General features: G+C 35.5%; 1 protein-coding gene across 1 annotated transcript in view; it reads left to right on the top strand.

The window, feature by feature from the left end:
• The window catches only part of LOC132833323 (TBC1 domain family member 14-like), an 81007-nt gene extending 69335 nt beyond the window's left edge, over nucleotides 1–11672 (top strand). The window contains exons 11-14 of the mRNA XM_060851493.1: nucleotides 1165–1293; nucleotides 2982–3091; nucleotides 4872–5130; nucleotides 7739–11672. Coding sequence (XP_060707476.1) covers nucleotides 1165–1293; nucleotides 2982–3091; nucleotides 4872–5130; nucleotides 7739–7804 — 564 coding nt within the window. The 3' untranslated portion in view covers nucleotides 7805–11672. The remainder of the gene's footprint in view (nucleotides 1–1164; nucleotides 1294–2981; nucleotides 3092–4871; nucleotides 5131–7738) is intronic.
• The last annotated feature ends 438 nt before the right edge of the window (nucleotides 11673–12110 follow it).

The raw sequence follows: 12110 nt of genomic DNA, 5'->3' as shown, positions 1-12110 counted from the left end.
CCTGCAGTTATGCTTTTAATTGTGCTATAAATTTTATTCCTTAAGTATATTAGAAACACCAAAATAACTGTGATTAAATCTTGTCGTTTTTAATTGTACTAACCAATGGGTTAAACTTTTAACATTTGAAGTTTATCATCACACATCTGTAGTAACCAATGGGTTAGTACAGGAATGTGATGCTTATCTTCAAACGTTGAAATGTTTCTTGTCATTTGTGCCGTAAATCCATCCGAGTGATGCATATTTCATGACTTTTCTCTGCACTGTAAGCACTCCAGAATGGAGTGAATTGGAGTACTCATTGCGTGTATTTACCTCACTGTTGGGGGTCAGTTAGCTCTGTTGACTTTACAGCTGGTTTTTGATGCAATGTGATAGCAACAGCTCAGGTCAATTTCCTCACCAGCTGGAGTTACCATGAAGGTGTCTCCTTCGCAACCTTGCCCCTTGCTTGAGGTGTGGTGACCCTGATGTTAGAGACAACACGAGTTACCACTCAGTCTGGGACCATGGTGACTTAACTGTACCAGCTCACTGTATAACGTTGCAGTGTAACTTTGAATTAGCTCATCTGAAGGCTACACTTACACTCCTTTGCATCTTGACTAACATTGGTTTGTGGGCCATAATGTTGGCTTATGTGAGAGTTGGTCTGACTCTATTATTAGCTTAGTCTCACCAAATATTGAATAATTAGATCAAAAATGTGCTTTAGCTGCTCTGTGATGGGATCTTATTGTTTCTGAATTTCAGCAGTTCTGCAATATGTTTAAGGAAGGCTCAAACTGTAATTTTCTGGTGCTGGTAATAGGTGGGGTATGATGTTTTAATGCTGTATTGTTTTAATACTTGCCTTTTAGTTTGAAGTTAAAACATAGGACAGTATTCTTAAATATATACACTTGAACTATTAGCATTCAAGTGTAAGGTAACAATAAAAACATTCGCAGTGAGAGTGACCCAAAAATTATTCTCTGAAGGGGGTGCTAACAAGTTCAGGTTAGTTCTATCTTTGGTTTTAGGGTACATTTTGTAACTTTGCATTTAGTTTTGAAATCATCATCTGATTTGGCTGACATCTGTAATGTTTGTGGATGAAAGCTATTCAGTTGATTAAATTTCATCCACTTTATATTCACTCTGAATTTTCTCTCTCAAAAGGTACAGGGAATGTCATTCATTGCGGCTGTGTTAATTCTAAATCTGGATACTGCTGATGCCTTCATTGCCTTTGCTAACTTATTGAACAAACCATGTCAAATGGCATTTTTCCGTGTGGACCATGGCCTTGTGAGTATTTTGATGTCTTAGTTTTGTCATTATGAATATTCCTTGGTGTAGAGGAAATATGAAACGTTGATGAATTTCAATCGTTTAGTGAAATGACAGAACTAGAATTTAAGTAATATTCTGTACAGAGAAGGCAGCTCATCACCACTTTCTGATGGCCATGAAATGCTAGCTTTGCCCCTGACATCCTCGACCTATGAACAAAAAACATTTTTTTTCTCATTCTCAGCTAGGCTTTTTTAAATTAAGAGTGGGAAAGTAGAGGAAAGGATAACTTCCTCTGTATTTAGTTCTGTTGAGACTTTGTCTGTAATGCAGACTGGTACTGTTGAGCAGAAGTCATACCTGATATGCTTTCACGTTGCTAGTGTTTGCAGTTTTGGTCATATTAGTTTGTATCAGAGAGAAATGATGCAACAGATTAAGAAAACATTTTAGTAGTCACTTGTAAATAGGAATGGGAATATTGCATTGATAATTTTACCACTTGAATTACTGAATTACTTGGTATCAAAGAATTTGTTTCAATAATGTAAAGCATTAAAACATCACATTTTTACGACATTGTCAAGTTCCTGCTTAATGTACTAAATTGCTACAGGTAAACCTTGTACTACTCTAACTCTAACAGGTCAGTTAATGTATCATGTTTTCAGGATTAAACCAAGGCTCCTTCTGGTATATAAAACTTTTTTCACTGGGTAAACTTGCTGAAATTCAAGTGATTGTAGCAATTATTTTGAAGCTAAGTGCATTGTGCTGTTGTTTTTCATAAAAATATTAAATATCAAGGCACAGATTGTTGTGAACCTTAATCTATTCTAACAGAAATATCTTGCCTGTTTGCTAATGTTGCACAATTAACTTTGTTAAAGAACTGCAACTTGAAGCACCTGTGTTTAAATTGGACAGCCATTTGCACTTAACAAAAAGCAGCAGTTTCTATCCTTTTGCAATGAGGTCCATTTCAAAGAAGCTGGTCCAAAAGTATATTAAGTTTATGGGGTCAGAGGGGTGTGAGGAGGAAGAGAGGTCCAGCTTTGCTTATTTTACACCTCCAGAGGGTCAAAGATGGGGTAAAATAATCAAAAGTCTGGTGACCACATGAACACTACATAATCTTGAAAGCTGAATTTGCCAAGCTTTTCAAAAAAGTCATGGATGGTTTATTGGATCAAAACGTCTCGCTGAAACTTTATAGATGACAGCAAGTATATTCAAAAAACCTAAATTAATAAAATGCGCATGGGAACTTGCATCAAAATATTAATGGATAGAAAGTCTGCAGCTTGTTATAATGGTGTTTGCATGTGGCAGACAAATGACTTTCGTACAGATGCACTGTTGTTCCTATATAGTGTTTTTATGAAAAGAACTTTATTGTTAAATTAATTTTAAAAGAAGGGGAGGAGGTACGAGAAAGGGTTTGAGAAATATATCAGCCATATGAAATAGCAGAGCAGACCCATTGGGCCAAATGGTCTAATTCAACTCTTATGTCTTATGGTCTTAAAAGACTTAAATAATTATCATGAGTTTTATAACCACTGCTTAGTAATCTGAAATTGTGAATTAAAATCTTTGTAAGCTAGGTATTCTTAGTTTTTTTTATTGTAACTAACAGAAAAAAGGACTTAGTTATTTGTTATTGTGTTATATATTGATGCGCGCTTTCTCCCCCTCTATAGATGTTGAAATATTTTGCAGCCTTTGAGGTATTCTTTGAGGAAAACCTACCAAGGTTATTTGCACATTTCAAGAGAAACAATCTTACCCCAGATATTTATTTAATTGACTGGTAAGCAATGTTTTACTGTTGTCTGTATTTGCGTGGTGTCATGAAGTTTTTGGCTTTTAACTAATTTACTAATCCGAGAGCCAGTTATTACTAATATCCTCGCACAGTGTTGGAAGGCGAAGTATCATTGAACATCTTTTCCATTACAGTGTACTTTCCCACTGAGAGTGGGAAAAGATAATGGGAAACCTCCATTTTCATAAGCCAAAAAAAAATGTTCTGTAACACTTGTTTATTTAAATCAATGGAAACTCTAGCTCAATATTTAGCACACTTTGATTTTGTTTCCACCATGGTTGAAATTGCTTGATAACTACAAAGTCAAGATAAAGTGGCATTCGAGAATATCAAATAGCTAGACTAACATACATTGATAAGTGTTGTTCTGTTTTTGTTTTTCAATTTCTCTAATAAAGTAAAATGTTTATATTAATATGGAAGCTACCTGCATCACATGCACTATTAATGCCTTGTACAATACGTTGTCTATAGAGCTAAATGATGCAAACCATTTTCTAGTACCATAAAAGTCCATTCAGAAGCTGCCACTTATAGCAATAATTGTAGCAAGGAAGTGATTGCCCCTCAGGTAACAATCTATAGGCTGTGTTGATTTTATCCAAACTCTGGTCTTCATACAGTTTAAATGAGCTCTTCACATTTTAATGATATTCCGGGTACAGCTGCTGACAACTCTAAGTGAAATTTTCTGTTTTTTGTGGAACAGAAGTTCTTGTTACTTCTAGTATCCATCATGTATTACAAGCAAACCCCATGAGCACCAATGTACATGATATAAATGAGCAAGGAGATTTATATTTACTATACTATAATTATAGTTGTACTACAGATTCACTGAGGAAAGGATGTAATTACAGTATGACATTTTCTGCAGGCACTTTCTGATATAAATATGGACATTAACAGTTTTTATCGAAAAGATTAACATATGCTACACAGAGATGTAACACTAACAGCACAAGCAGATTGCTTCACACATTTGTATTTGTACTGTTACGAAACATTAGTAATATGTTTATTATTAATTTATCATAGATTTATAAAGATTACAAGGTGAAGTGTCAGGTATTGACCAGGGCAAATGCTAGCCTTTCCTGGCTAGGGAGTCCTGGTAAAATGAAAGATGCATGTTTGTATTTCAGATTTTAAAATAAAACAAAGCTGTATTTCTTTAAAGTATATGGCTTTGCTTATAACTTGTATAAATAGGTCCATTAAACATACAAGGAGCTGAAATTCCCCCATGTTCATGTTTGGTCCTTCAGTTGGAATAGGGCTTCCTCCCATTAAGTAGAGTTTTGTATTTACAAGAAATATGTTTAAACTACCATGAATTACCATGAAATACCATGAGGATAAACTTTTTCCACACAGCATGGTGCGTGTCTGAAATGAGCTGCCAGAGGATGTAGTGGAGGCGGATACAGTTACATCATTTACAAGGCATTTGGATTGGTATATGGATAGGAAGGGTTTCAAGGGATATAGGCCAAATGCTGGCAGAGGACCAGATCAGTTTAGGATATCTGGTCGGCATGGACAAGCCGGAACGAGAGGTCTGTTTCCAAGCTCTGTGATTCTGACTCAATAGCAAGATTCCCATCTGGACTGACTTGAACAATATGTTTTTAATCGTAAAGTCATTTTCTATAGATCTTGTTTGTCAGGTGTCTGTTATTTTTGAAGTAAATATATTTCATTGCTATTGTAATTCTTCAGTTATACTCAAGGCATAATGGTTGCGTTTAATTTCCTTCAGGATCTTTACTCTGTACAGTAAATCTTTCCCTCTGGACCTTGCATGCCGTGTCTGGGATGTGTTCTGCCGTGATGGAGAGGAGTTTCTCTTTAGAACTGCTCTGGGAATCCTAAAATTATATGAGGATGTTTTGACCCAGTTGGATTTTATCCACATGGCACAATTTCTGACCAAACTTCCTGAAGACATGTCATCTGAGGACCTTTTTGGAGCCATTGGAGCCATTAACTTGCAGAGTAGAAATAAAAAGTGGGCTCAGGTAAGAATGGCATGAATCCCTTATGAGAGAAAGATACTGCAGTGTATTGATTTTGTTCAATATTTAAATTATTGCAAAAAATCAAAGCTAGTTGTGATTAATTTCCATCAGTCAAATTTATGATTTAAATTCTAGAACTGGGCTGAATTTTATTGTGGTTGTGCAGCTGATTTGACAATTTTGCTTGTCGATCCATCCCAGGGCCAGCCTGCTTGTCCGACTAATTGTCCTGTAGTTCTTATTTCTGTATCTAACCTTTTTCGAATACTGATGTTACGTTTACTAGTTTCCAAACACCTGTGATCATTCCAGAATCTAGGGAATTTTGGAAAATCATTGTCAGTACGACCACTATTTCTGTAGCCATCTCTTCTATAACTTGACGATGTAGGCCATCGTGTCCTGGGGATTTCAGATTTTAGTCCCTTGATTTTCTCCAGTACTTTTTCTTTCCTGGTGTTAGTTACTTCCAATTCCTCACTCTTATCAATCCCTGTTTTACAGTTTATTTCTTGTATAAATGTTGGTGTTGTGAATACAGGCCGAAAATATTTATTCATGTCTGCCAATTCTTGCCTCTAATTCCGAAAGATCAACATTACGACTTACTTCCTTTTTGGATGCTTGTAAAAGCGTTACGTTAACAGTTTTATTATATTCTTGGCTAGTTTAGTTTCATTCTACTTTCTTCCTTTCTATTAAGTTTTGAATAATCTTTTGCAGAATTTCAGGACATCTCAGTACTCAAACTTACCACAATATGCAACATTGTAAGCTGTTCCTTCTAATCTATACTTAGGTTCAACATTTTGAATTTTTAAAAATGTTTCCTGCTATATATTACTGACATTTCTATATTTTCCATTCAACTGTAGGCAGTTGTAATTTCCTATCTCTCTTATTGGCATTAAGTTGAAGATTTTTAAGATTGTATGAAGTATGTTGTTTACAAACAACAAATTCAGTTGTTTTGTGATTCATATTTCCTTGTAGATATTTTACTAACATTACTGATTAATCCTGCCTCATTACATACCATTAGATGTAAAATTGTTGTAATGCTAGTTGGTTCCACAGTACATTGCTCTCGGAGACCATTCCAATACTATTCTATAAATTCGTCTTCCGACTCACCTTTGCCAATTTATTTAGTCTAATCTACATGGTTCAGCTCATCAATGGGACTGTTGTATTACCTTTGTCCTAACCTTCAATAATTTCTTGTTTTTTGACTTTGCCCAGTGGTATAATTAATATCAAGTCATTTATAAACTACTGCAAGCATTTGGTTTATGATGCTTGCTATTCCAAATGATTACTCATATTTATTCTTCCAAATATTTGTGGCAAAAATTCTTCATCAATATTGTCCTTTCACATTATGTCCTTACGTCATCCCTTATTGTCAGGACTACCATTTCTGCTTGTCTTTTCAAAATGTTCTGTACCCTGGAACATTTCTTGTGTATCTTGGTAACCTAATTGCCATGTTTTTGGTGGTGAAGCTGGGCTTCTTTATTTGTGCCATTAGTTTATCAACTTTATTTCAAATGCTCTGCACGTTCACGTGAAGTGACTTTTTTTATACTACCATTCCCTGCATAAATGTTACTCTGTTACTTTTAAACTCTGCCCCTTTCTATCCAACTCGGCTTGCCTTTGCTCATATCAATATACTTTTCCATTGCATCAACTTTTTTTCTTTGGATATCTAGATCTCTAATCACCTGAACCTTCCTCACCATCCATTAGTTTGAAACAGTATTCCTCTATTCTGGCCCTATTTCTTGATGCACTAATGTCTGTACACCTGTGCCTTACGGACACTCGCTGGTCACCATGTCTGCGGTCTTTGCTTGTTCTTGGTCTTTAATTTGCCAAATTTCCCCATATGATGTGAGCCTTCCATGCCCACCATTCGGTTTAAAACCCTCTCCACATCTTTGTAATGATTCAGCAAGACACTGGTTGCAGTGGTGTTTTGCTGAAATCTGACCTGACCATTCCACACACACAGTTTCCTCAGTATTGGTGCCAATGACCCATTGATGAAAATACATTTCACTCCACCAGCCACATCATTCCTGGAGTCTTGTTAAAACTTCTGACCTTCATGTTCCCAAGGCCAGTTTGCGTGTAACTCAGGTAGTATTCCAGAGGTTAGGTGTTTCCTTTTGTGATTCTGGTATTTATTTTGGATCATAGCTGCTAAGACTCCCTTGAGACTCTCTTCCTTGGCCCTACTATGTTGTTAATACTCAGGTGAACCTTGCCAACTGGATTCTTCTCCTCCATTGCCATGTTCTTCTCCTCTACTTTCCCCTCCAGCCCAAAGGAGCGATCATTGACTCTTGTACTGGGTAGGCAGTACAGCCTTTGGGACTTGCTACATGTTGTAGAGAATAGCAAGTATCTAAATCTCTGCCATACCTTTGTACATCTGCATACCCTTTTACTATTCCCAGTTGAATGGCTGTCTGCACCACATGGTGTGCTCAGTTTTCTATCTGAAGCAACCCCATTTATCAAGATTTAACTCCAAGTAATAATCTAAAATGTTGCAGTGGTTTCAGGATTCTTTAATTTTCAAAACCTTTTTCACACTCAGGTATTATCAGCATTGCAGAAAGATACAAAGGAAGTGGATAAAGGAAGCCCAGCCCTGAAACGATGATTGACATCATGGCGCGTTTGGTGTTATATTCAGATCAGACTTTGTGAATTGCAGAATTGGGGTTCTTACTGTCTTTATGATTATGCTCAAGTTACCTGGTACACTGAGGTTAGCCTTAAAAGAATATATGTGTATAATTGAAATCATGGATGTAACTTCCAGAATTTTGAATAGCCGCATCCAGTGTATCATATGACTTTTAGTTGAACAATTTTAAATTTCATAGTACAACAGAAGTACAAAATTTGGTTGCTTTTGATCAACTTTCGCATAAAGCATTTTATTTTCATACCACTGCCTGTGAGGTCATAAATCTGATCAGTATGTGATCTAACAAATGCATCTGTCGAATTTCACATAACATGTAATGGAAAGGAGTCATAAATTTGATAGCATGGTTTCCCTTTCATTTTGGCTGCCCTTATTTCACCCAGCATCTTAGTAATGTTGAACTTAGACCATAGATCCATGTTTCCAATTATTTTATGGGGTTTTGTAGTTGGAAGCATCAGACTTCAGCTCCATTTCAAAGATGTTGGTACTTCATCTTCCCACTTTTTTAATACTAGTTTTTTAAATGGGTACCTGCATTCCTAATCATTTAACACAAACCTTGTCTCACTTTGAGTTCAAGAAGGTGGCTAACTGTGGCTGTATCATTGCTGTTTATCATACCACTGAATCTTTTCATTGGAATGCAATTGTCATTTCACTGCTTAGACAAATACGTATCAGCGTAATGTTAAACATATTGAATAATGTACAAAAATATGACTTTCAGGAGCAGTGTTTCTTTTTGCACGCTACACATATTAATAGTTTCTCCACCAGTCATTGTTATAAAACTTGCATATTCATTTGTGACCATTGCTACAATCACTTACTGTGTCCATTGCAATTAGTAAAGGAGAAATTAGCTTCCACATGTAATTGAGTTTAATGTTATTTCATGGTACAGTGAGATGCCTTTGGTGCTTGTGCAAACAAATGTGTGGCGAACTGCTTGTCAATATCCAACTCAAGGCTGGGTTTTGTGATCAAACAATTAATAAGTGTCTTGATGTATACCACAATGTTAAAAAGGGAGGTTAATTAGCAGGGTTTTTAAATAGCTGTTCAAAACAGTTAGAAACAGTCTCATTTGTCATTACTAAATTGTACCTGTAGCTTCATATTATCCTTTTAATATATTGAAAGTATGAATGTGGGAAAAAAAACAGTTGGATTCTGGTTCCCATCATAAATCATTCACTTGGTTGTAGTGACTCTGTGAAAAAGACGATGTGTCTAACCCATAATGACCAATAGTAGTCGGGTCTGATCCTTAGACTGTCCACAGCAACTTTTACCTCCTATTTGGATTAGAAATTCATACCAAGTCCCAGTTCCTAATTGCTACACTTTATTTCCATTGAAGGTCCACATATATGAACATCTGGTAGAAATAAAATGGTTGGTCTCTAAGGCAACACAGTAGCTGTGATGCAATTTAGTTGACACCTTCGAGAGATGGAGAGCTGAAAGCCTTGAGGAAAACACTGACTGCAGTTTGGCATTCCAAGCATGTTCCTAACTTAGCTACTCATTCAGTTCATTATATCACTGAATTAAATTATCGCTTTGTAATTGTTAGCTATTGGAAATGTATTTTAATTTGAAGTAGCAAAGGCCATGAATACGATAATTTTCAAAATGTATGCGCATTAATATTTCTGATCATTTCTGCATGAACTGATCAGTCCGTTCGTGGCTTTTGTCTGTTCTTCTGAAGATAACTTGTTTGAGTAGACTTATGTTAGCACAGCCAAGTGGCTCAAGTGCAGTTTGAGCTTAAACTGTGACTGTTGGTAAGCATTTCGAACACCGTATCATAATTGCTGTTCACCCTGCTCCCTCTCAACAGGTACATTCCAGCAGAAATAATTTAATATTGACAATGACCACTGACCATTGTTTTCTCTCATCAGCTTGAGAAATGAATTCTGTATCGAACTGTAGTAGCCCACCATCTGTAAGTTGCAAACAGCTGACTTGCAGAAAGCAATGAAAGTAGAACCTGCAACCTTAATGTCTGTTTAGCATAAACAATCACCAAGGTACCTCTGATATTTTTGACATGTGAAGTTAACCAGCCCAGTTCTGAAGTGAAATCTAATTGCTAATTTTTTTTTTGTTATTGAGGTTTGTTATGATACATGTTTGGATGAGTTACTGAATTAACAGGAATGTGTAACTTGTTCATCAGGACAGTCGCTGACCAACAATATGCCCAGTAACATCCTGAGTATGAGCTAACACCAAAAGTTTAAAACGGCAACATTTAGTTGCATCACTGGACTTGTGTTCCATGCTGTCAGGTTAATATATTTGCAGTTATCAGGTCAACTTCTGCTAAATTGCTTCCAAATTATTGCATTCTCAATTAACCTCAAACACTGCTTATATTTCACCTTTAAAATGCTTTATAGTCAATATGCAATCAAGGATGTGTATGTGTTTAAACTTAACATCATCATTATTTGCATCTCTAAAGATAAGGAAACTCGGGTTTATGAACAGAAAGATGTGATGACCTCTGAGTCTCCATGTCATTTTAGTTGTTGTACATGTGACCTAAGATTTCCTTTTGAGGAATGTAGATGTCACTATCAACTGTTTTACATTTATGTGATTATTATGCAAACTACTCAGTGAATTCATGTGTATTAGGACTTTAATCAGTAGAGATGAGGCAGCACTAAATCATTCCCAAATTGAAAAAAGAAAATACAAAACTGATCTATACTTGAAAACTCTGCTTGTAACCAAATACAGCAAAAAATTATATATTTTGCAGATTTAAAATTTAACTGAAACGAAATGTGTGTGACATTACCCAAAATAAATCATATTCCTGTATTATTGAGTAATGTGCAAAATTAGCTAGGTCAAAGTTAATTATTTATCTGGATTAAAACTTCTTTGAAAAATTGAAGATACAGTGTTGCCAACAGTACCGTTATCCCCATAGAAAAGGTAACAGTGAGCTATAAACTTAGCCACTACTTTCCCACTGACTGCAGTAAGAGATTTGAATGGAATGATATTGAAAGCCAGTTAGCAGAAGGTAACTTATTTGCACTTGTGTAGTATGTTACAGAGTTTGTCTAACTTGTTAAGCTACTTTTTTCAGTTTTTGTGCATAGATGTGAGTCATCACATAAATGAAGATTTATTGTAGTAGTATGAAGAGTTAAATGCTGCAATAAGTAAATATTTGCACAGTTTCTTTTTGAGAGAATTTATCATGAAATATCCCTTATTTGGGGTGCTATTGAGAATAACATTTTCTTTAATTTGATTAGATTTGAGGTACTTAATGACAAAACAATGCAATTGTGATGTGTATATAAATCTATAAATCTCAATCAAATTAATTGTTTCAGGTTGTACAGAATGAAATGTTTAAAGTCTACGTTTGTTCATATGTTTTGGAGGACCATGCACAGTACTTTTTCCTTTTCCCAGCAGTGTGATTTATTTCTTACACTTTTGTTTGGGATGGGTGACACTCCTGATTTTTGGATTTTGTCGTTTCTGCAATTTTAACACTGGAAGTGATTTTCACACATTTTAACTGCTTTAATTGTATAATCACTGGAATGTAATTGACATTGTTTCAACTTTATGAACTAATATTTAAAAAGGCGCACCTGCCATTTTTAATAATGGTACATACCCTATTATTCTTTGGTTGTAAATTGAGACTGGAGAGTGTTTGTTCAGCCAATTGTGAAATAAGCTAAAGTAATTACAGAATATAAAATTTTCCTTCAAATGTAAATAAGATGTTTTCCACAAGATCTCTAAATAAAGACATAGTGAAATACTTGACATTGTACGTTTTTGATCTGATTCAGCAGCTCCACGACTGTGACTACATTTCCATATTATCAAGTTGAGAGACTGTTCAGAAAGGAGCTCATCAATATGCCCATATCCATAACATCAGGGCAGAACTTAACTTTTAAAGATGGAATCAAATATCATGACACTGCCTTCAGCAAGGTTTTGGAAGCTTGAACTTAAAACATCGCCATATGACTGGCCAAATGCAGCATGATATTCTTTTCCGTCTCCTGCTATATCGTCTACTTGAATTTTCATAGCATTACTTTACCATTTCTGTTTAAAATATTGCTGCATTGAAGTAAATGTTAAAATTGCAGTGTAAAAGTCTGAAGCTTAGTTTTAATTAAATGCCTGTCTGGTGATAAAATTCCTTGTCATATTCTACAATGGAATTCAGTTTCCTTGGTCTGAGGGC

Source organism: Hemiscyllium ocellatum, chromosome 36, assembly GCF_020745735.1.
Source record: "Hemiscyllium ocellatum isolate sHemOce1 chromosome 36, sHemOce1.pat.X.cur, whole genome shotgun sequence".
Classification (NCBI taxonomy): domain Eukaryota; kingdom Metazoa; phylum Chordata; class Chondrichthyes; order Orectolobiformes; family Hemiscylliidae; genus Hemiscyllium; species Hemiscyllium ocellatum.
This window is presented reverse-complemented; position numbering and strand designations above follow the sequence as displayed.